Source organism: Haematobia irritans, chromosome 1 (assembly GCF_050003625.1).
Source record: "Haematobia irritans isolate KBUSLIRL chromosome 1, ASM5000362v1, whole genome shotgun sequence".
NCBI classification, from domain to species: Eukaryota; Metazoa; Arthropoda; class Insecta; order Diptera; family Muscidae; genus Haematobia; species Haematobia irritans.
Window position 1 is genome coordinate 144,455,516 of NC_134397.1, and position 25,086 is coordinate 144,480,601.

At 29.6% G+C, this 25,086-nt stretch overlaps 1 protein-coding gene across 1 annotated transcript; it reads left to right on the forward strand.

Annotated features, from left to right (window-relative positions):
• Window positions 1-1,245: 1,245 nt before the first annotated feature.
• LOC142232326 (uncharacterized) lies at window positions 1,246-23,145 on the forward strand. The gene is made up of 3 exons (XM_075303075.1): window positions 1,246-1,304; window positions 22,248-22,496; window positions 22,556-23,145. The coding sequence occupies exons 1-3, from the start codon at window positions 1,246-1,248 to the stop codon at window positions 22,953-22,955; spliced, it is 708 nt and encodes a 235-aa protein (XP_075159190.1). The 3' UTR covers window positions 22,956-23,145.
• The last annotated feature ends 1,941 nt before the right edge of the window (window positions 23,146-25,086 follow it).

The window sequence follows — 25,086 nt, forward strand, 5'->3', positions numbered from 1 at the left end:
TTTTCGTTTTTCAGCTTTTTTTTCTTCATATGCTATCAAATTGTTTAAAAAAGAGTTAACGACAACTTTATTTTCCAAATTAAGACTCGACTTCCAGTAGAAATTATGCTATGTTTCAAGTAAAAAGCGTCTTTAAAATAAAGTGTTGAAAACATGTCCTATTTTTGAACGATTTTTTGCTTTGAAGTAAAGATTCAAAAAGACAACAAATTTAAAGACAATTTCATTAATTTTAAAGAATTTTTCTGTATTATTAAAGTCAAGTTGACCTTAGCCCAAACATTTTTTCCTTCATGTTATGATACCCATTTTTAAGTGAAATCACTTAATTATAAGGACAATACGACTTCATTGAAAAGTTTATCGACTTTTAGAGAAGGAAAAAAACTTTATATTAGAGAAATGCGTCTTCTATGCTAAGCAAAATTTGCATTCGTATTTTAAAGACATGAAATCTCTAACCTCACGACAATATTTTTTTCAGTGTAGCATTTACATCAGTGTTGCCAGTTTTGCCCGATCGGATCAAAATTGTTCCAACAAAATTTTAATTTTTAAATTTGGTCCGATAATACTAATAAACTTTTATTAAAAATTTTTTAATATACATAAAATTTGAAGAAAATTGTCTAATGAAAAATAATGGAAAAGATTTTCTAGAGAAATAAAAAAATTTCTATTAATATAAAATTTTGCATCAACTTTCCAAAGAAAATAATTTTGCAACAATTTTGTATAGAAATAAAAGTTTGACCAAATTTTCTATAGAAATAAAAGTTTGACCAAATTTTCTATAGAAATAAAATTTTGCAAAAATTTTCTAAAGAAATAAACTTTTGTAACATTTTTTTTAAAGAAATACAATTTTGACAAAAGTTTCTATAGAAATGAAATTTTGACAAAATTTTCTATAGAGATAAAATTTTGCAACAATTTTCGATAAAACCAAAATTTTGCAAAAATTTTCTATAGAAATAAAATGTTGATAAAATTTTATATAGAAATAAAATGTTGATAAAATTTTCTATAGAAATAAAATTTTGATAATATTTTATATAGATATAAAATTTTGAAAAATTTTTCTATAGAAATAAAATCAATATCTTATCTTTTTTTTATTTTTCGTGCAAGTTCACACTATCAAAATCTACAAATCCAACAAGTTGTCGCTAAAAGAACAAAACAAATGGAAACGGAAAGTCGCTTAACTCCCTTGGCAAAAAAGAGAATCAATAATATGTAAGAATGGAACTTGATGAGATTAATGTTCTCCAATGTCGGGAGAGCACCAAAGATTTTGGCGGGTTAGTTTCTTCACTTATTTGAGTTGCGAAAATAAATACAAAACGTACCACCTTCATTACCTAACATTCTTTCACTCAGAGAATGATTCTCTTAATTCGAGCCACATGTAAATATTTGAGATTCCAAAAACAAAACAGAGTCTGCCTCTTTCTCTCTCTCTCTCTCTCTCTCTCTCTCGTTAATCTCTTTCATATCTACCATCGAACTCCAAAAGTCCACTTCATTAATGTAGTGGTAGTGAAATACGCAGAAAATTACACATACCCAACAAACATAACACTGAACATAAAATCAAAGAAGAGACTTACCACAAAACATTCGCTTAAATTTTTCCAATTTTTATTACTATCGCTGTTTAAATTAATCCTCATTGTCATCTTAATCATCATTATTACCTGTAAAGTCATAGGACTTGGTCGTTTCTTTATAATTGAATGAGTGGAAAGCACAAGTGTGCCTATACGTAAATGCAACACAAAACACAATTTCACATAAGCAGGAACTGATCAACCACACAACACAAAACACCGACCGACCGAGAAAAGATTAAAAACCGAACTAACAATGTTAGTGATTGTGTAGTTGTTGGATACCACAAACGGGTTGAGCAAAGATGTGTAACGGATGTTGATCTCTTTACATAAATACAAATGGAAACGGATAGTTGCAAACTCTCTACACAAAAAGAGAATGAAATTTATTTAGAGCGATTTGCAATGAACTCTCCAAAGTCTATACAACTGAGTATTTCGTAAATTTAAACGAAGCCAACCGATTAAAAAAAAAAAACAAAATTAGAGATGGCAAATAAAACGTGTGTACCGTTTTAGGGAAATTTGTGTTCCGTACATTTAATTTGTGAACTTTTCACTTGAAATTTGAGAAATATTCTGTTTATATATATTCTTATGTTTATACTCTGCATCAATGTGCAGAACAGGATTTTATAAATCGGAGTAAATATAGCATCGCTGACTCCAAGGAAAATGGAAAATTTTCAATCCCTAAAATTAAAGCAATTTGTTATGTTAACTATTAAAAATCTTCGAACTCCAAAATTCGTATGGTAGATAATATATTGGTAACAAAATATAGACTAAAATTTCACTCACTTGTTGATATACATTTTTTGTATCCACGGAGATTTATCTGTTGAGCTTTTGTTAATTCTCAATAAATAAATTGAGAGCACGGTTGCCACAGTTGGTAGAATTCTACCAATATATGGTCGATTTTTTACTGTTAGGTAGATTGGTAAAGTTCTTGATGTTTTGGTAGAATTTGCAAAATATTCCTCTCAAACTAAGAGGTACTTCAATTTTCTACAGAAATCAAATTTGGCAAAAAAAAATTTATTGAAATAAAATTTTGACAAAATTTGTTTTGAAATAAAATTTTGACAAAATTTGTTTTGAAATAAAATTTTGAAAACAATTTCTAAAGTACTAAAATTTGGCAAATTTTTCTATAAAAACAAAATTTTGATACAATTTTTTACACAAATAAAAATTTGGTAGAATTTTATAAAGATATAAAATTTTGACATAATTTTCTTTAGAAAGAAAATGTTGACAAAATTTCTATGGAACTAAAATTTTAACAAAATTTTCTATAGAAATAAAATATTGACAAATTTTTCTATAGAAATAAGATTTTGACAAAATTTTGTACAGAAATAAAATTTTGACAAAATTTTGTACAGAAATAAAATTTTTACAAAATTTCTATGGAACTAAAATTTTGACAAAATTTTCCATAGAAAAAAATGACAAAACTTTCTATAGAAATAAAATTTTTAAAAAGTATCTACAGAAATAAAATTTTGACAAAATTTTACATAGAAATAGGATATTGACAAAAATGTCTACAGCATAAAATTTTGACAACATTTGTTATAGAAATAAAAGCTTGACGAAATTTCTTATAGAAACAATATCTTGACAAAATTTTGTACTGAAATAAAATTTTGACAAAATTTTCGATTGAAATAGAATTTTGAAAAAAATTATACATTACTAAAATTTTGACAAAATTTTCTATAGAAACAAAATTTTGCCAAAATTTTCTATAGAAAAAAAATGTTGCCAAAATTTTCTATAGAAATAACATTTTGGCAAAAATTTCTATAGTAATAGAATTTTAGCAAAATTATCTTTAGAAATAAAATTTTGCCCTGTTTTTATATAGAAACAAAATTTTGAGGAAATGTTCTATAGAAATAAAATTTTTAAAGAATTCTCTATAGAAGTATAATCAATATCTAAAATGTTGACAAAATTTTCTATAGAAAGAGGATTTTGACAAAATTTTCTATAGAAATAAAATTTTGACAAAATTTAGTATAGAAGTAAAATGTTGACAACATTTTCTATGGAAATTGACAAATTTGTTATAGAAATAAAATCTTGACAAAATTTTTTATAGAAATAAAATCTTGACAAATTTTTGTACAGAAATCAAATTGTGACAAAATTTTCTATTGAAAAAAAAACTGAAAAAAATTTCTACATTACAAAATTTTGACAAAATTATCTACGGAAATAAAATTTTGCCATAATTTTCTATAGAAATAAAGTCTTGACAAAATTTTCTATAGAAATAACATTTTGAGAAAATTTTCTATAGAAATAAAATTTGGACAAAATTTTCTATATACATCAAATTTTGACAAAAGTTTCTATAGAAATAAAATTTTAATCTAATCTGTCCATAAATCTCTAAAAATATTTGTATAATTAGATATAATGCATTTGGACGTCAATTGCCTGTTTCGGTATCAGGCTAACGTGAAATATAATTTTGATAAAATATTCTATAGAAATAAAAATTTGACAAAATTTTCTACAGAAATAAAATTTTGAAAAAATTTCAATGAATATAAAATTTTGACAAAATTTTCTACAGGAATAAACTTTCTATAAAAATAAAATTGATATCTCAATTTTTATACCCTTTACCACTACTGTGGTACAGGGTATAATAAGTTTGTGCATTTGTATGTAACGCCAAGAAATAATTGTCATAGACCCATCTTTTAGTATACCGATCGGCTTAGAATTAAATTCTGAGTCGATTTAGCGATGTCCGTCTGTCTGTCTGTCCGTCTGTCTGTCTGTCTGTCTGTCTGTCTGTCTGTCTGTTGATGTATTTTTGTGTGCAAAGTACAGCTCGCAGTTGTAGTCCGATTGTCCTAAAATTTGGTATAGGGTCCTGTTTCGGCTCAAAGACGATCCCTATTGATTTTGGAAAAAATCGGCTCAGATTTAGATATAGCTGCCATATATATTTTTCACCGATCTGGTCATAATTGGTGTGTATATCAACCGATCTTCCTCAAATTCCGTACATCCGAATATTTTATGAGTCTCGAAAAACCTGCAAAATATCAGCAAAATCGGTTCAGATTTAGATATAGCTCCCATATATAGCTTTCGCCCGATTTACACTCATTTGCCCACAGAGGCCAATTTTTTGCTCCGATTTAGTTGAAATTTTGCATAGGGAGTAGAATTAGCGTTGTAACTATGCGTGCAAAATTTGCTTGAAATCGGTGCAGATTTGGATATATCTCCCATATAAAGCTTTCGCCCGATTTACACTCATATGACCACAGAGGCCAATTTTTAACTCCGATTTAGTTGAAATTTTGCACAGGGAGTAGAATTAGCATTGTAGCTATGCGTGCCAAATTTGGTTGAAATCGGTTCAGATTTAGATATAGCTCCCATATATATGTTCTTCTGATTTCGACAAAAATGGTAAAAATACCAACATTTTCCTTGTAAAATCGCCACTGCTTAGTCGAAAATTTGTAAAAATGACTATAATTTTCCTAAACTTCTAATACATATATATCGAGCGACAAATCAAAAATAAACTTTTTCGAAGTTTCCTTAAAATTGCTTCAGATTTAAACGTTTCCCATATTTATTTTTTACTAACATTGTGTTCCACCCTAGTGCATTAGCCGACTTAAATTTTGAGTCTATAGATTTTGTAGAAGTCTATCAAATTCTTCCAGATCGAGTGATATGTAAATGTATGTATTTGGGACAAACCTTTATATATAGCCCCCAACACATTTGACGGATGTGATATGGTATCGAAAATTTAGACCTTCAAAGTGGTGCAGGGTATAATATAGTCGGCCCCGCCCGACTTTAGACTTTCCTTACTGGTTTTTTTATAATTTTCGTGTAAGATCTTACTATCAAAGTCTATATATCCAAAAAATTGTCGCCAAAAAGAGAGATCATAGAGGAGAGATCACATTTGTTTATAATAACTACAAAAATTTTATCAAAAACTTTAAGATATGCTTTTTTTTTAAATTTTGGTAAATTTTTCTTCAAATTATGGTATATTATTTTTGGCACGAGTGGTAACCGTGATTGAGAGACGAGCATAAGTGTGTATAAATTATGAGATAAAGTGTCATGTAAAACAAATTGAGTAAAGAATAAAAGCCGAAGATATACTCAAACGGACATTGTTAGCAATTGTACAGTTGCCGATGTTGATATCTACAACAAAACAAATGGAAACGGAAAGTTGTTTAACTCCCTTGGCGAAAAAGAGAATCTATGATATGTAAAGGTGGGTATTAAGTTCGAGTTAAGCGGCTAACATCGAAATAAAGTCTGTAAAACAGAACGAAATTATAACTTTTTTGGCAAATTGTATTAAAAACTTGATGGGGGAAGAGTTCAAATCAATGATTGAAAAAGTTTATTCTCTTTCAAAAGAATGAAAATTTTAGCGCGATAATGCGAACTCAATACCCACCTTAAGGCTGGAACTTCAGGAGATTAATGCTCGCTAATGTCGGGAGAGCACCAAAGATTTTGGCGGCATAGTTTTTTTCACTTATTTGATGTGCGAAAATAAATACAAAACGTAGCACTTACACTACCTTAAATTGTTTCACACTGAGAATGATTCTCTTCATTCGAGCCACATAACACAGTGTTGCCAATTTGGTGCTTTTAGCACCAAATTTAGTGCTTTTTGATTTCTAAAAAGCACCAAATTGCCTTTTTGGTGCCTTTTCAAAAAAAGCACCAACTTGGTGCTTTCTGGCATTTTCATTTAGTGCTTTTGGTGCTTTTTTATTTTGAACAGTATTAAGTTTAATTGATACAAAAATTTTGATTAGACTTTCAAGAGCCGAAGAAACTCAAATTTATTGCCAAATATAGAATTTGATTGTTATGAAGTTGGTATTGATTATTTTTTAATTAATATTGTTATTTAGGGTATTCTGTAGGAAAGTCCAGCGATGAGTGTCGAATTTTTGAATTTGGTAAAGATGTCATTAAAAACCTTTGTATTAAATTCACAAAACCACGCACAACTGAAATAAGCAATAGACTCCTTCCATATATTAATATTTTGAAAGTTGAAAAACATCACTGATCAAAATGAATTGGACGAAAGCATTAAAACTGATCAAAGTGCATACTTGAATAGCGGTTCATAATGGTGAGTACTAAGTTCGAGTTTTGCCGCTAAAGTGAAAACTATATCAGTAAAAAAGGCATAAAATTATCCATATTTGCTGCAAATTTTATTATAACTTGATGGGGAATAGCCAAAAGCAAATTTTCACAAAGTTTGTATTCCTTAAAATGAATTATGAAAGAAATTGTAATTGTGAAAAAATGACTATTTTAGCAGCTAAACTCGATCTTAATACCCACCTTAACTTCTTAAAATTCAATTCACAAAAGTTCTATAAAACATGTTTGGAAGTTTTTTTTGTTTTTTTTTTTTTTTTTTTTTTAGTAGAGCATTTAATTTTCGATTTTGTGGTGGAAGGTGGTATGTTAGAATTTATAATATATTTTTGGTGCTTTTTGGCCTTGGGGAGTTGGCAACACTGACATAACATATCTGAGACTCCAAAAACAAAACAGAGTCTTTCTCTCTCTCTCTCCCTCTTTAATCTTTTTCGTGGCTACCACCGAAAGTTCCCTTCATTATCTAAAGTAGTGGTAGTGAAACACGCAGCCAAATTGCACATACTCCAACAACAATGACATACCTGCACATACACATGCATTTGATTCCTAAATAATATTTAATATAGATTATAAAATCAGTGAAGAAACTTACCAAAGGTATTCGCTTACATTAAACCAATCTGTATGAATATCGCCGTTGAAATAAATCTTCATTATCAACTTACTCGTCCTTATTTTATGTTAAGTTTATAGGTCTTTGTTATGTTTTTATAACTGAATGACTCTAAAGCACAAGTGTGTTTATACATAAATGCAACACTAAAATACAATTTCACTAAACAAACAAACTGATCAACCACAGCAACACAAAACACCGCGCGACGACCAAACAAAGAAAGATGGAAAACGGAACTGACAATGTTAGCGATTGTATAGTTGTTGGATACCACAAACTGGTTGTGGAAAGATGTGTAACGGATGTTGATCTCTTCACACAAATGGAAAAGGATAGTTGCAAACTCTCTTGACATAGAAAGAGAATGAAAAATATTGAGAGCGATTTCCTATTAACTCTCCAAAGTCTACACAAATGAGTACTTCTTAAATGTAAACGTTGCCAACCGATTTGAAACCAAAAGCAATCAAATTGGAGATGCTACACTAAATGACCATGAAACGTATGTACCGTTTAAGGTTAATTTGTGCTCGAATTTTTAATTTATAAACTTTTCAATGATAAAAAATTTCTTCATACATAGTTTATAAAATTATTGTCATGGGCACAACGAAGCTAATCCTTAAAATACAAATACGAGCATAGCATAGAAGACGCCAAAAGAGTGCACCAACATAAATGCAAATTTGACTGATTTTAGAAAATTTTATTTAAAATATTTTACTGATTATATACAAATAGATACCAATTTTTAATTTTCTTATATCTAAATCTCAACTAGTTTCAACCACAACTTCTAATAGATATAATAAAAAAAAATCTATAGAAATAATAATAAAATTTTGAAAAAATTTTCGATAGAAATTAAAATTTTCTATAGAAATAAAATCTTGAAAAAATGTTCTATAGAAATAAAATTTTGACAAAATTTTCTATAGAAATAAAATTTTGACAAAATTTTCTATAGAAATAAAATTTTGGCAAAATTTTTTATTGAAATAAAATTTTGTTGTTGTTCTTTGATTTCAGCTTAAAAGGTTTTAAGCTGAAATCAAAGAACAACAGCAATGATTAAAGAAACAAAACCAACAATAACAAAACGAAATACAATTTTGGTAAAATTTTCTATAGAAATAAAATTTTTGCAAAATTTTCTATAGAAATAAAATTTTGGCAAAATTTTCTATAGAAATTAAATTTTGGTAAAATTTTCTATAGAAATAAAATGTTGGTAAAATTTTCTATAGAAATAAAATTTTGACAAAATTTTCTACAGAAATAAAATTTTGACAAAATTTTCTATAGAAATAAAATTTTGGTAAAATTTTCTATAGAAATAAAGTTTTGGTAAAATTTTCTATAGAAATAAAACTTTGACAAAATTTTGTATAGAAATAAAATTTTGGTAAAATTTTCTATAGAAATAAAGTTTTGGTAAAATTTTCTATAGAAATAAAATTTTGGCAAAATTTTCTATAGAAATAAAATTACAACCGGATTGGATGAAATTTGCTTCTCTTGGAGACTTCGCAAGCCAAATCTGGGGATCGGTTTATATGTAATTATGAACCGATGTGGACAAATTTTGCATGGTTGTTAGAGACCATATACCAACATCATGTACCAAATTTCAGCCTGATCGGATGAAATTTGCTTCTCTTTGAGGCTCCGCAAGCCAAATCTGAGGATCGGTTTATATGGGGGCTATATATAATTATAGACCGATGTGGACCAATTTTTGCATGATTGTTAGAGACCATATACCAACACCATGTACCAAATTTCAGCCTGATCGGATGATATTTGCTTCTCTTAGAGGCTCCACAAGCCAAATCTGGGGATCGGTTTATATGGGGGCTATATATAATTAAGGACCGATATAGACCAATTTTTGCATGGTTGTTGGAGACCATATACCAACACCATGTACCAAATTTCAGCCGGATCGGATGAAATTTACTTCTCTTTTAGGCTTCGCAAGCCAAATCTGGGGATCGGTTTATAAGGGGGCTATATATAATCATGGACCGATGTGGACCAATTTTTGCATGGTTGTTACAGACCATATACCAACACCACGTACCAAATTTCAGCCGGATCGGATGAAATTTACTTCACTTTTAGGCTTCGCAAGCCAAATCTGGGGATCGGTTTATATGGGGGCTATATATAATTACGGACCGATGTAGACCAATTTTTGCATGGTTGTTAGCGACCATATACCAACACCATATACCAAATTTCAATCGGATCGGATGAAATATGCTTCCGTTAGAGGCTCCACAAGCCAAATCTGGGGATCGGTTTATATGGGGGCTATATATAATTAAGGACCGATATGAACCAGTTTTTGCATGGTTGTTGGAGGCCACATACCAACACCATGTACCAAATTTTAGCCGGATCGGATGAAATTTACTTCTCTTTTAGGCTTCGCAAGCCAAATCTGGGGATCGGTTTATATGGGGGCTATATATAATTAAGGACCGATGTGGACCAATTTTTGCATGGTTGTTAGAGACCATATACCAACACCATATACCAAATTTCAGCCGGATCGGATGAAATATGCTTCTGCTAGAGGCTCCACAAGCCAAATCTGAGGGTCCCTTTATATGGGGGCTATACGTAAAAGTGGACCGGTATGGCCCATTTTCAATACCATCCGACCTACATCGATAACAACTACTTGTGCCAAGTTTCAAGTCTATAGCTTGTTTCGTTCGGAAGTTAGAGTGATTTCAACAGACGGACGGACGGACGGACATGCTTAGATCGACTCAGAATTTCACCACGACCCTGAATATATATACTTTATGGGGTCTTAGAGCAATATTTCGATGTGTTACAAACGGAATGACAAAGTTAATATACCCCCATCCTATGATGGAGGGTATAAAAACTAACCCGCCAAATCATCTCGATATTAGAGAATAAAAATCTCATGAACTTCCAGTTTTAATTAGTTTTGATTCTCTTTTTTGCCAGGTGAGTTTAAACAACTTTCCGTTTTCATTTGTTTTGTTGTAGAAGACAACAACTGCAACTGCACAATTGCTAATAATGTTAGTTCGGTTTATAGTCTTTACTCATGTTACTGTTGAATTTACTTTATATGACACTTAATCTCATAATTTATACACACTTATGCTCGTCTCTCAATCACAATTGCCACTCGTGCCAAAAATAATTTGAAGAAAATTTTACTAAAAATCTACCAAACTTTAAACAATTTTATTTTGAAATTTTTGTACAAATTTTTGTGGCTATTTATATTTATGTGGTTATTATGAATAAAATGTGATCTCTCCTCTATGATCTCTCTTGTTAGCGACAATTTTTTTGATGTATGGATTTTGATAGTATTACCTTCCACAAAAATTAAAAAATTTTAAGATTTTTATTTTATTTCTATAAAAAAATTTTGTCAAAATTTTATTTCTATAGAAAATTTTGTCAAAATTTTATTTTTATAAAAATTTTTGTTTCTATAGAAAATTTTGCCAAAATTTAATTTATATAGAAAATTTTGCCAAAATTTTATTCCTATAGAAAATTTTACCAAAATTTTATTTCTATAGAAAATTTTGCCAAAATTTTATTTCTATAGAAAATTTTGCCAAAATTTTATTTCTATAGAAAAATTTTGTCAAATTTTTATTTTTATACAAATTTTTGTTTCAATAGAAAATTTTGCCAATATTTGTTTCCTATAGAAAATTTTGCCAAAATTTTATTTCTATAGAATATTTTGCCAAAATTTTATTTCTATAGAAAATTTTGTCAAATTTTTATTTCTATAGAAAATTTTGTCAAAAATTTATTTCTATAGAAAATTTTGCCAAAATTTTATTTCTATAGAAAATTTTGTCAAATTTTTTATTTTTATACAAATTTTTGTTTCTATAGAAAATTTTGCCAAAATTTAATTTCTATAGAAAATTTTGCAAAAATTTTATTTCTGTAGAAAATTTTGCAAAAATTTTATTTGTATAGAAAATGTTACCAAAATTTTATTTCTATAGAAAATTTCACCAAAATTTAATTTCTATAGAAAATTTTGTCAAAGTTTTATTTCTATAGAAAATTTTGTCAAATTTTTATTGTTATACAAATTTTTGTTTCAATAGAAAATTTTGTCAAAATTTTATTCCTATAGAACATATTACCAAAATTTTATTTCTATAGAAAATTTTGCCAAAAATTTTATTTCTATAAAAAATTTTGCCAAAATTTTATTTCTATAGAAAATTTTGTCAAATTTTTATTTTTATAAAAATTTTTGTTTCAATAGAAAATTTTGTCAAAATTTTATTCCTATAGAACATATTACCAAAGTTTTATTTCTATAGAAAATTTTACCAAAATTTTATTTCGTTTTGTTATTGTTGGTTTTGTTTCTTTAATCATTGCTGTTGTTCTTTGATTTCAGCTTAAAACCTTTTAAGCTGAAATCAAAGAAATCAAAGAAAGTTTCAATAGAAAATTTTGCCAACATTTTATTTCTATAGAAAATTTTGTCAAATTTTTATTTTTATACAAATTTTTGTTTCAATAGAAAATTTTGCCAAAATTTGTTTCCTATAGAACATTTTACCAAAATTTTATTTCTATAGAAAATTTTGTCAAAATTTTATTCCTATAGAAATAAAATTTTGGTAAAATGTTCTATAGGAAACAAATTTTGGCAAAATTTTCTATTGAAACAAAAATTTGTATAAAAATAAAAATTTGACAAAATTTTCTATAGAAATAAAATGTTGGCAAAATTTTCTATTGAAACTTTCTTTGATTTCTTTGATTTCAGCTTAAAAGGTTTTAAGCTGAAATCAAAGAACAACAGCAATGATTAAAGAAACAAAACCAACAATAACAAAACGAAATAAAATTTTGGTAAAATTTTCTATAGAAATAAAACTTTGACAAAATTTTGTATAGAAATAAAATTTTGGTAAAATTTTCTATAGAAATAAAGTTTTGGTAAAATTTTCTATAGAAATAAAATTTTGTCAAAATTTTCTATAGAAATAAAATTTTGGCAAAATTTTCTATAGAAATTAAATTTTGGCAAAATTTTCTACAGAAATAAAATTTTGGTAAAATTTTCTCTAGAAATAAAATTTTGACAAAATTTTCTACAGAAATAAAATTTTGGTAAAATTTTCTATAGAAATAAAATGTTGGCAAAATTTTCTATAGAAATTAAATTTTGGCAAAATTTTCTATTGAAACAAAAATTTCTACAAAAATAAAAATTTGACAAAATTTTCTATAGAAATAAAACTTTGACAAAATTTTCTATAGAAATAAAATTTTGGTAAAATTTTCTATAGAAATAAAATTTTGGTAAAATTTTCTATAGAAATAAAATTTTTGCAAAATTTTCTATTGCAACAAAAATTTGTATAAAAATAAAAATTTGACAAAATTTTCTATAGAAATAAAACTTTGACAAAATTTTTTATAGAAATAAAGTTTTGGTAAAATTTTCTATAGAAATAAAATTTTGGTGAAATTTTCTATAGAAATAAAATGTTTGCAAAATTTTTTATAGAAATAAAATTTTGGCAAAATGTTCTATAAGAATAAAATTTTGACAAAATTTTCTATAGAAATAAAATTTTGGTAAAATGTTCTATTGAAACAAAAATTTTTATAAAAATAAAAATTTGACAAAATTTTCTATAGAAATAAAATTTTGGCAAAATTTTCTATTGAAACAAAAATTTTTATAAAAATAAAAATTTTACAAAATTTTCTATAGAAATAAAATTTTGGCAAAATTTTTTATAGAAATAAAATTTTGGCAAAATTTTCTATAGAAATAAAATTTTGGTAATATGTTCTATAGGAATAAAATTTTGACAAAATTTTCTATTGAAACAAAAATTTGTATAACAATAAAAATTTGACAAAATTTTCTATAGAAATAAAACTTTGACAAAATTTTCTATAGAAATTAAATTTTGGTGAAATTTTCTATAGAAATAAAATTTTGGTAACATTTTCTATACAAATAAAATTTTTGCAAAATTTTCTACAGAAATAAAATTTTTGCAAAATTTTCTATAGAAATTAAATTTTGGCAAAATTTTCTATAGAAACAAAAATTTGTATAAAAATAAAAAATTTGACAAAATTTTCTATAGAAATAAAATTTTGGCAAAATTTTCTATAGAAATAAATTTTTGACAAAATTTTCTATAGAAATAAAAATTTGACAAAATTTTCTATAGAAATAAAATTTTGGCAAAATATTCTATAGAAATAAAATTTTGGCAAAATTTTCTATAGGAAACAAATATTGGCAAAATTTTCTATTGAAACAAAAATTTGTATAAAAATAAAAATTTGACAAAATTTTTCTATAGAAATAAAATTTTGGCAAAATTTTCTATAGAAATAAAATTTTGGCAAAATTTTCTATAGAAATAAAATTTTGGTAAAATTTTCTATAGGAATAAAATTTTGGCAAAATTTTCTATATAAATTAAATTTTGGCAAAATTTTCTATAGAAACAAAAATTTTTATAAAAATAAAATTTTGACAAAATTTTCTATAGAAATAAAATTTTGACAAAATTTTTTTATAGAAATAAAATAAAAATCTTAAAATTTTTTAATTTTTGTGGAAGGTAATACTATCAAAATCCATACATCAAAAAAATTGTCGCTAACAAGAGAGATCATAGAGGAGAGATCACATTTTATTCATAATAACCACATAAATATAAATAGCCACAAAAATTTGTACAAAAATTTCAAAATAAAATTGTTTAAAGTTTGGTAGATTTTTAGTAAAATTTTCTTCAAATTATTTTTGGCACGAGTGGCAATTGTGATTGAGAGACGAGCATAAGTGTGTATAAATTATGAGATTAAGTGTCATATAAAGTAAATTCAACAGTAACATGAGTAAAGACTATAAACCGAACTAACATTATTAGCAATTGTGCAGTTGCAGTTGTTGTCTTCTACAACAAAACAAATGAAAACGGAAAGTTGTTTAAACTCACCTGGCAAAAAAGAGAATCAAAACTAATTAAAACTGGAAGTTCATGAGATTTTTATTCTCTAATATCGAGATGATTTGGCGGGTTAGTTTTTATACCCTCCATCATAGGATGGGGGTATATTAACTTTGTCATTCCGTTTGTAACACATCGAAATATTGCTCTAAGACCCCATAAAGTATATATATTCAGGGTCGTGGTGAAATTCTGAGTCGATCTAAGCATGTCCGTCCGTCCGTCCGTCTGTTGAAATCACTCTAACTTCCGAACGAAACAAGCTATAGACTTGAAACTTGGCACAAGTAGTTGTTATCGATGTAGGTCGGATGGTATTGAAAATGGGCCATACCGGTCCACTTTTACGTATAGCCCCCATATAAAGGGACCCTCAGATTTGGCTTGTGGAGCCTCTAACAGAAGCATATTTCATCCGATCCGGCTGAAATTTGGTATATGGTGTTGGTATATGGTCTCTAACAACCATGCAAAAATTGGTCCACATCGGTCCTTTATTATATATAGCCCCCATATAAACCGATCCCCAGATTTGGCTTGCGAAGCCTAAAAGAGAAGTAAATTTCATCCGATCCGGCTAAAATTTGGTACATGGTGTTGGTATGTGGCCTCCAACAACCATGCAAAAACTGGTTCATATCGGTCCTTAATTATATATAGCCCCCATATAAACCGATCCCCAGATTTGGCTTGTGGAGCCTCTAACGGAAGCATATTTCATCCGATCCGATTGAAATTTGGTATATGGTGTTGGTATATGGTCGCTAACAACCATGCAAAAATTGGTCTACATCGGTCCGTAATTATATATAGCCCCCATATAAACCGATCCCCAGATTTGGCTTGCGAAGCCTAAAAGTGAAGTAAATTTCATCCGATCCGGCTGAAATTTGGTACGTGGTGTTGGTATATGGTCTGTAACAACCATGCAAAAATTGGTCCACATCGGTCCATGATTATATATAGCCCCCTTATAAACCGATCCCCAGATTTGGCTTGCGAAGCCTAAAAGAGAAGTAAATTTCATCCGATCCGGCTGAAATTTGGTACATGGTGTTGGTATATGGTCTCCAACAACCATGCAAAAATTGGTCTATATCGGTCCTTAATTATATATAGCCCCCATATAAACCGATCCCCAGATTTGGCTTGTGGAGCCTCTAAGAGAAGCAAATATCATCCGATCAGGCTGAAATTTGGTACATGGTGTTGGTATATGGTCTCTAACAATCATGCAAAAATTGGTCCACATCGGTCTATAATTATATATAGCCCCCATATAAACCGATCCTCAGATTTGGCTTGCGGAGCCTCAAAGAGAAGCAAATTTCATCCGATCAGGCTGAAATTTGGTACATGATGTTGGTATATGGTCTCTAACAACCATGCAAAATTTGTCCACATCGGTTCATAATTACATATAAACCGATCCCCAGATTTGGCTTGCGAAGTCTCCAAGAGAAGCAAATTTCATCCAATCCGGTTGTAATTTGGAACATGGTGTTAGTATATGATATTTAACCACCGTGCCAGAATTGGTCCATATCGGTCTATAATTATATATAGCCCCCATATAAAACGTTCTCCAGATTTGACGTCCGGAGCCTCTTGGAGGAGCAAAATTCATTCGATCCGGTTCAAATTAGGAACGTGGTGTAAGTATATGGTCACTAACAACCATACCAAAATAGGTCCAATCACACACAAAATGGTCCATATCGGTTCATAATCATGGTTCATGGTTCCATATCGGTTCATAATCATGGTTGCCACTAGAGCCAAAAATAATCTACCAAAATTTTATTTCTATAGAAAATTTTGTCAAAATTTTATTTCTAGAGAAAATTTTGTTAAAATTTTATTCGGTTCATAATAAAATTTTCATCATTGTCAAAATTTTATTTCTATAGAAAATTTTGTCAAAATTTTATTTCTATAGAAATTTTTTTTCAAATTTTATTCGGTTCATAATCATGGTTGCTACTCAAGCCAAAAATAATCTACCAAGATTTTATTTCTATAGAAAATTTTGTCAAAAGTTTATTTCTATAGAAATTTTTGTCAAAATTTTATTTTTGTAGAAATTTTGTGAACATTTTCTTTCTATAGAAAATTTTGGGAAAATTTTTATTTCTATAGAAAATTTTGTGAAAATTTTATTTCTATAGACAATTTTATTAAAATTTTATTTCTGTAGAAAATTTTGTCAAAATATTATGTCTACTTTGTCAAACTGAATTATATACGTATTGGATCCATCTTTTTTGATTTAATATATACCACGTATGGACTTACATACAATTTAGAAGATGGTGTTAGGAGGTTTTAAGATACCTTGCCATCGGCAAGCGTTACCGCAACTTAAGTAATTCGATTGTGGATGGCAGTGTTTAGAAGAAGTTTCTACGCAATCCATGATGGAGGGTACATAAGTTTCGGCCTGGCCGAACTTACGGCCGTATATACTTGTTTCACTTAACATATTTGAGGTGCGAAAATAAATAAAAGACGTAGCACTTACATAGGCTAAAATTCTTTCACTCTGAGAATGATTCTCTTAATTCGTGCCACATAAAATATCTGAGACTCCAAAAACAAAACAGAGTCTCTCTCTCTCTCTCTCTCTCTCTCTCTTTTATCTCTGTTATGGCTACCACCGAACACCAAAAGTTCCCTTCATTACCTAAAGTAGTGGTAGCGAAACACACAGGAAAATTGCACATACTCCAACACCAATGACATACCTGCACATAACATACACATGCACTTAATTTCTAAATAATATTTAATATAGATTATAAAATCAGTGAAGAAACTTACCAAAGGTATTCGCTTACATTAAACCAATCGGTATGAACATTGCTGTTGAAATGAATCTTCATTATCAACTTACTCGTCATTATTATCTGTTAAGTTTTTAGGTCTTTGTTATGTCTTTATAAGTGCTTTCCAGTCACAAGTGTGTTTATACATAAATGCAGCACAAAAATACAATTCCACATAAATAAACATACTGATCCACCACAGCAACACAAAACACCGCGCGAGGACCGAACAAGAAAATATTAAAAGCTGAACTAACAATGTTAGCGACTGTAGAGTTGTTGGATACCACAAACCGGTTGAGCAAAGATGTGTAACGGATGTTGATCTCTTCACACAAATACAAATGGAAACGGATAGTTGCAAACTCTCTTGACAAAAAGAGAATAAACGTTATTGAGAGCGATTTGCAATGAACTCTCCAAAATCTACACAACTGAGAATTTCGTAAATTTAAACGAAGCCAACCGATTAAAAACACAATATTAGAGATGGCAAATAAGACGAATGTACGTACCGTTTTAGGCTAATTTGTGTTTCATACTTTTAATTTGTAAACTTTTCACTTGAAATGAAAGTTGAAACATTTTCTGTTTATACAAATATTCTTATGTTTATACTCTGCATCAATGTGCAGAACAAAATTTTATAAAACAGTGAAATATAGCATCGCTGACTTCAAGTTAAATGAAAAATTTTCAATCCCTAAAAATAAAGAAATTTTTTAAATTCAAGAAATAGAACGACAATGACCCTACAATAACAGCAACGAGTATTGTACTGTAATAAAATATAATTGCAAAAAAATACCACTTGAATTTGCCGTTGATATTAATTTTAATTTTTATTAATTTTTTGTATCCACGGAGATTTATCTGTTGAGGTTTCGTCAATTCTTAATAAATAAATTGTGAGCACGGTTGCCACAGTTGGTAGAATTCTACCACCTAATGGTAAATTTTTTACCCTTAGGTAGATCAGTAAAGTTCATGATGTATTTTCACACATTTTTCTATAGAAATAAAATTTTGCCAAAATTGTCTATACAAACAAAATTTTGACGAAACTGTCTATTTTTTTTTTTTTTTTTTTTTTTAACAACATTTTATTTTTTTTTTTTTTTTTATTTTTAATTCAATTTTAAGTTACATTAATTTATAAATTTCATGTATGTGTATGAGTAAATATAATAATAATTATATTATATTAACCCCGCGAAGCTAAGCTTGTATGCAGGGATTGAAGCGAGATCATTAATACTTTTTATTTTATATTACATTAAAAAAAGGTACAATTGATAACAAAAATATGTAGATTTGATATGTTTCCATTTAGATTGAAGAGCTACATTACTTATTAATTTATAAATTTCATGTATGTGTATGAGTAAATATAATAATAATTATATTATATTAACCCCGCGAAGCTAAGCTTGTATGCAGGGATTGAAGCGAGATCATTAATACTTTTTATTTTATATTACATTAAAAAAAGGTACAATTGATAACAAAAATATGTAGATTTGATATGTTTCCATTTAGATTGAAGAGCTTCATTGCGTAGATAATAAATGCTTTTTTATTAGCTTTTTTCGTATAAATTTGTTTTTGTTTCTAATAATGTCTATTGGAATTGAGTTTAGAGTTTTTGGTAACTGAATGATTAAAGAATTTTTCCCATATTTGGAATTGAATGCTGGTATTTTAAATCTTCCTTCTATTTGTCTTCGAGTATTATATCTGTGGCTTATAGGCTCTAGAAATGATTCATTTGAAAATTCATTTACAATTGATGACTTGTATAGGTTTGTAACAGTTAAAATTCCATGTTCCTTGCAAAATGTAGAAATGTTCAGGTTGTTGTCTCTTGATCGGTGATTTGTTCCTTCACCCAAATTCTGTTGACTCTGTTGAATGTACTCTCTGTTGTTCATTAGGATCTTGTGCAATCTGTTCTGTGTTTTTTGAATGATTTTTATGCTCGGAGAGCTGCCATATGCCGTAATACCGTGTCTTATGGACGATTCGGCGATTGAGAAATATACTTGTTTCACCACCGAGAATGGGGCGCAATTATTTAGGTGGTAAAGGACATATGTAGTTTTTCGAAGTTTTTGGTTTAGAAGATTTACGTGCTCTTTCCAGTTGAAGAACTGATCCAATGTAACTCCCAAATATTTGAAAGAATCTACAGTTTCTACATGGTCGTTGCATTCATCTTCGTCGTTTGGATTGGTGTGTTTGTTAGTGTGTAGGCATTTGTGATTATGGATTTTTATTTGTGTATTTGTGATATTCTGATGTGGTCTTCTAACGTGCATGATTTTGGTTTTCTTGACATTAATTATTAGGCCGTTATCGTGGCACCATCTTGTTAACAAATTGGTCTCTGACTATAGAAATAAAATTTTGACAAAATTGTCTATAGAAATAAAATTTTGACAAAATTTTCTATAGAAATAAAAATTTGACAAAATTTTCTATAGAAATAAAATTTTGACAAAATTTTCTATAGTAATAAAATTTTGAAAAAAAAATACAGAAATAAAATTTGATATATTATTTTTGGCTCGAGTGGCAACCATGATTACGAACCGATATGGACGAATTTTTATGTGATTGGGGATCGGCTATATATAACTATAGACCGATATGGACCAATTTTGGCATGGTTGTTACTAGCGCAACATACCAAGTTTCAACCGGATCGGATGAATTTTATCCTCCAAGAGGCTCCGGAGGTCAAATCTGGGGATAGGTTTATATGGGGCTATATATATATTTATGAACCGATATGGACCAACTTTTGCATGGCTGTTAGAGACTATATACTAATACCACGTATCAAATTGCAACCGGATCGGGTGAATTTTTCTCCTCCAAGATGCCCCGGAGGTCAAAATCTGGGGATCGGTTCATATGGGGGCTATACATAATTACGGACCGATATGAACCAATTTTTGCATGGTTCTTAGATAACATATGCTTACACCTCGTACCAAATTTCAACCGGATCGGATGAATTTCTATCTTCCAAAAGGCTCCGGAGGTCAAATCTGGGGATCGGTTTATTTATGGACCGATATGGACCAATTTTTGCATGGTTGTTAGAGACTATATACTAACAACACGTACCAAATTTCAACCGGATCGGGTGAATTTTTCTCCTCCAAGATGCCCCGGAGGTCAAAATATGGGGATCGGTTCATATGGGGGCTATACATAATTATGGACCGATATGGCCAATTTTTGCATGGTTGTTAGAGACTATATACTAACACCGCGAACCAAATTTCAACCGGATCGGATGAATGGTTGTTAGAGACTATATACTAACAACACGTACCAAATTTCAACCGGATCGGGTGAATTTTTCTCCTACAAGATGCCCCGGAGGTCAAAATATGGGGATCGGTTCATATGGGGGCTATACATAATTATGGACCGATATGGACCAATTTTTGCATGGTTATTAGAGACTATATACTAACAACACGTACCAAATTTCAACCGGATCGGGTGAATTTTTCTCCTCCAAGATGCCCCGTAGGTCAAAATATGGGGATCGGTTCATATGGGGGCTATACATAATTATGGACCGATATGGACCAATTTTTGCATGGTTGTTAGAGACTATATACTAACACCGCGAACCAAATTTCAACCGGATCGGATGAATGGTTGTTAGAGACTATATACTAACACCGCGTACCAAATTTCAACCGGATCGGATGAATTTTGCTCTTCCAAAAGCTCCGGAGGTCAAGCTTGGCAAAATAAAGAATTTTAAAAAAATTATGGCAAAATTTTCTGTAGAAATAAAATTTTGACAAAAATTTTTATAGAAATAAAGTTTTATCAACATTTTGTATAGAAATAAAATTTTGCCAAAATTTTGTACAGAAATAAACATTAATGAAAAATTGTAAAATTATGCTAAAATTTTGTATAGGAAGAAAATTTTGTAAAAATTTTATATAGAAATAAAATTTTGTTTGACAAATTTTCGATAGAAATGAAATTTTGACAAAATTTTCTATAGAAATAAAATTTGGACAAAACTTTCCAATGAACTAAATTTTTAACAAAGTTTTCTACACAAATAAAATGTCAAATTTTTCTCTAGAAATAAAATTTTCTATAGATGTTAAATTGTGACAAAATTTTCTACTGAAATAAAATTTTCACAAAATTTTCTATAGAAATAAAATTTTGACAAAAATTTCTACAGAAATAAAATTTTCACAAAATTTTCTATTGAAATAAAATTTTGCCAAAATTTTCTATAGAAAAAGTTTATTTCTACAGAAATAAAATTTGTCAACATTTTCTATAGAAATAAATAAGTTCACCAATGTGGTATCACAATGGACTGAATAGTGTAAGTGAGCCTGATACATCGGGCTGCCACCTAATCTAACCTAACATAGAAATAAAATTTTGCTAAAATTTTCTATAGAAATAAAATTGTGACAAATTTTTCTATAGAAATAAACATTTTGAATAGAAATAAAAATTTGCAAAAATTTTTATAGAAGTAAAGTTTTGGTAACGTTTTAATTTTTAAATGATATTAATATGGTTTGGAAAAATGGTCCGCTGGTACGAATTTTTGTCCAATTTGGGAAAAATGTTGGGCCAAAATAAAAATTTATTGTGGCAACGCTGGTTCTAACGGTATTCTTCGCATACTTCTTCTAGCTTTCGTACATATTCTCAGCGATGAGTGAAGGCCTGGTTATGCATCTAAAAATGTAGCGTAGCCGTAGCGTAACGGCAACGTATGATTTTTTGGCGATTAGCCTAATTGAAAAAAAAACGTAGCTTATCATCAGATAGCTTATAAACAAACTATCAAAAAGAGGCGCAAAAGGTTGATTTTCTTAAAATTCAAAATGAACTAGAGTGATATAGAAGTGAATCTAAGTCTTTTAAACTTGTGGAGACTATATAGAAAAAATAAAAAATGTAAAACTCGTCGAAAAAGAAGGTGGTCTGTTCGCCCAATCAATAGAGATTGGAATAAAAGTGGTTACCATAAAAAGGTGTTCCAGAATATGAAACTACGTGATGGTGAACATTTCTTCAAACATACTCGTATGAGTAAAGAAGTTTTCAATTTATTGCTCATTTTACTTCAAAATGATTTGTATAAGCCCAAGGCAAGAATCGGGCCGGAAGAGCGACTGTCGATAACACTTCTGTAAGTAAAGATCATCTTATATCTTGGAATTAAACTAATGGTTATTTTGTACTTTGCAGATATTTGGCTCATGAATGTTCTCTCCAGTCTATAGCCTGGAGTCATAAACTTGGGAAAACCACCGTTCGGAACATTGTTTTAGAAACGTATGAAATTATATGGCGAGTTCTGTCTCCCACATATATAAGTGAACCCACCACAAGCCAATTCCGAGACATCGCTAACGATTTTGAAACAATGTGGGACATTCCAAACTGTGTTGGAGCAATTGATGGAAAACATGTGGCAATGAAATGCCCGGCCAATTCTGGCTCTATGTTTTATAATTACAAAAAGCACTACAGCGTGGTACTTATGGGTGTTTGTGATGCCAAATATACATTTATTTCTTCCGCAATTCTTTTCCAGGCTGTTGCTTTTTTTTCGGGAAGTCGGTATTCTGCACAGAATTTATTATAAATACATTCATGCGATTGCACGCATAATATTAACTTCTCTTCATCCATTTTAAACGAACACAGCCCAGTTATATGTTTTAATTAACTTTATTTTCAATAAATAACTTTTTCCCTCTTCTTTCAATTGATGACGCTAGTTTTTTTCGATCAGCTGATACGACAACGACACGCCAACTTTTGTTTTTTCTGAATCATACCACACGTCTACGTTGTGGAAAAGTTGGGTAATCGTTTGTATGGACTGTCGTATAGCAAAAACAAACAGCTGACACGCCACGCTACGCTTACGTTCCGTTTTTGGATGCATAACCAGGCCTTGATTCTTGTTATGCTAAAGCTGTCAACTATTTTCTCAAAAAAACAATTTGTTGGAAATTCAGTATGTTTCTATTGTTTTCTTTGTCAAACATCTGCAAACACATTTCAACAACAAGTGCTTCAAATTCAATGAAAAAATTTGTTGAGCTTCACCAGATTTTATATACAAATAAACTTTTTAATATATATTTGCTTTTTTTGTGTGTGTACTGAAACAACAAACAAACATGATGCCGTCAGTAACTTTTAGCAAAATGACGACCGTATTTGAAATGAATTGGACGAACTCACATTCCGTAATTAATTGAGATTTTGAAAATCTTAAAGTCATAAAAAATTAGTATTTATGGGTAGAGTTTGTAATCAGCCTTTCGGTTTTTATACCCTTCACCACTACTGTGGTACAGGGTATAATAAGTTTGTGCATTTGTATGTAACGCCAAGAAATAATTGTCATAGACCCATCTTTTAGTATACCGATCGGCTTAGAATTAAATTCTGAGTCGATTTAGCGATGTCCGTCTGTCTGTCTGTCCGTCTGTCTGTCTGTCTGTCTGTCTGTCTGTTGATGTATTTTTGTGTGCAAAGTACAGCTCGCAGTTGTAGTCCGATTGTCCTAAAATTTGGTATAGGGTCCTGTTTCGGCTCAAAGACGATCCCTATTGATTTTGGAAAAAATCGGCTCAGATTTAGATATAGCTGCCATATATATTTTTCACCGATCTGGTCATAATTGGTGTGTATATCAACCGATCTTCCTCAAATTCCGTACATCCGAATATTTTATGAGTCTCGAAAAACCTGCAAAATATCAGCAAAATCGGTTCAGATTTAGATATAGCTCCCATATATAGCTTTCGCCCGATTTACACTCATTTGCCCACAGAGGCCAATTTTTTGCTCCGATTTAGTTGAAATTTTGCATAGGGAGTAGAATTAGCGTTGTAACTATGCGTGCAAAATTTGCTTGAAATCGGTGCAGATTTGGATATATCTCCCATATAAAGCTTTCGCCCGATTTACACTCATATGACCACAGAGGCCAATTTTTAACTCCGATTTAGTTGAAATTTTGCACAGGGAGTAGAATTAGCATTGTAGCTATGCGTGCCAAATTTGGTTGAAATCGGTTCAGATTTAGATATAGCTCCCATATATATGTTCTTCTGATTTCGACAAAAATGGTAAAAATACCAACATTTTCCTTGTAAAATCGCCACTGCTTAGTCGAAAATTTGTAAAAATGACTATAATTTTCCTAAACTTCTAATACATATATATCGAGCGATAAATCAAAAATAAACTTTTTCGAAGTTTCCTTAAAATTGCTTCAGATTTAAACGTTTCCCATATTTATTTTTTACTAACATTGTGTTCCACCCTAGTGCATTAGCCGACTTAAATTTTGAGTCTATAGATTTTGTAGAAGTCTATCAAATTCTTCCAGATCGAGTGATATGTAAATGTATGTATTTGGGACAAACCTTTATATATAGCCCCCAACACATTTGACGGATGTGATATGGTATCGAAAATTTAGACCTACAAAGTGGTGCAGGGTATAATATAGTCGGCCCCGCCCGACTTTAGACTTTCCTTACTGGTTTTTTATACCAACCACCATAGAATGGTGATGGGGGTATAATAAGTTTGTCATTCCGTTTGTAATACATCGAAATATCGATTTCCGACTATAGAAAGTATATATATTCTTGATCAGGGAGAAATTCTAAGACGACATAAGCATGTCCGTCTGTCCGTCTGTCCGTCTGTCTGTATGTTGTAATCACGCTACAGCCTTCAATAATGGCGTC

Excerpts from the sequence above, each read along its gene's own strand:
- LOC142232326 (XM_075303075.1), top strand. The coding sequence starts at position 1,246 with ATGGAACTTGATGAGATTAATGTTCTCCAATGTCGGGAGAGCACCAAA. Across the intron at positions 1,305-22,247 it reads AGCACCAAAGATTTTGGCGG|AAAAAATAAAAAATGTAAAA; the intron begins GTTAGTTTCTTC and ends GAGACTATATAG. Across the intron at positions 22,497-22,555 it reads CGACTGTCGATAACACTTCT|ATATTTGGCTCATGAATGTT; the intron begins GTAAGTAAAGAT and ends TGTACTTTGCAG.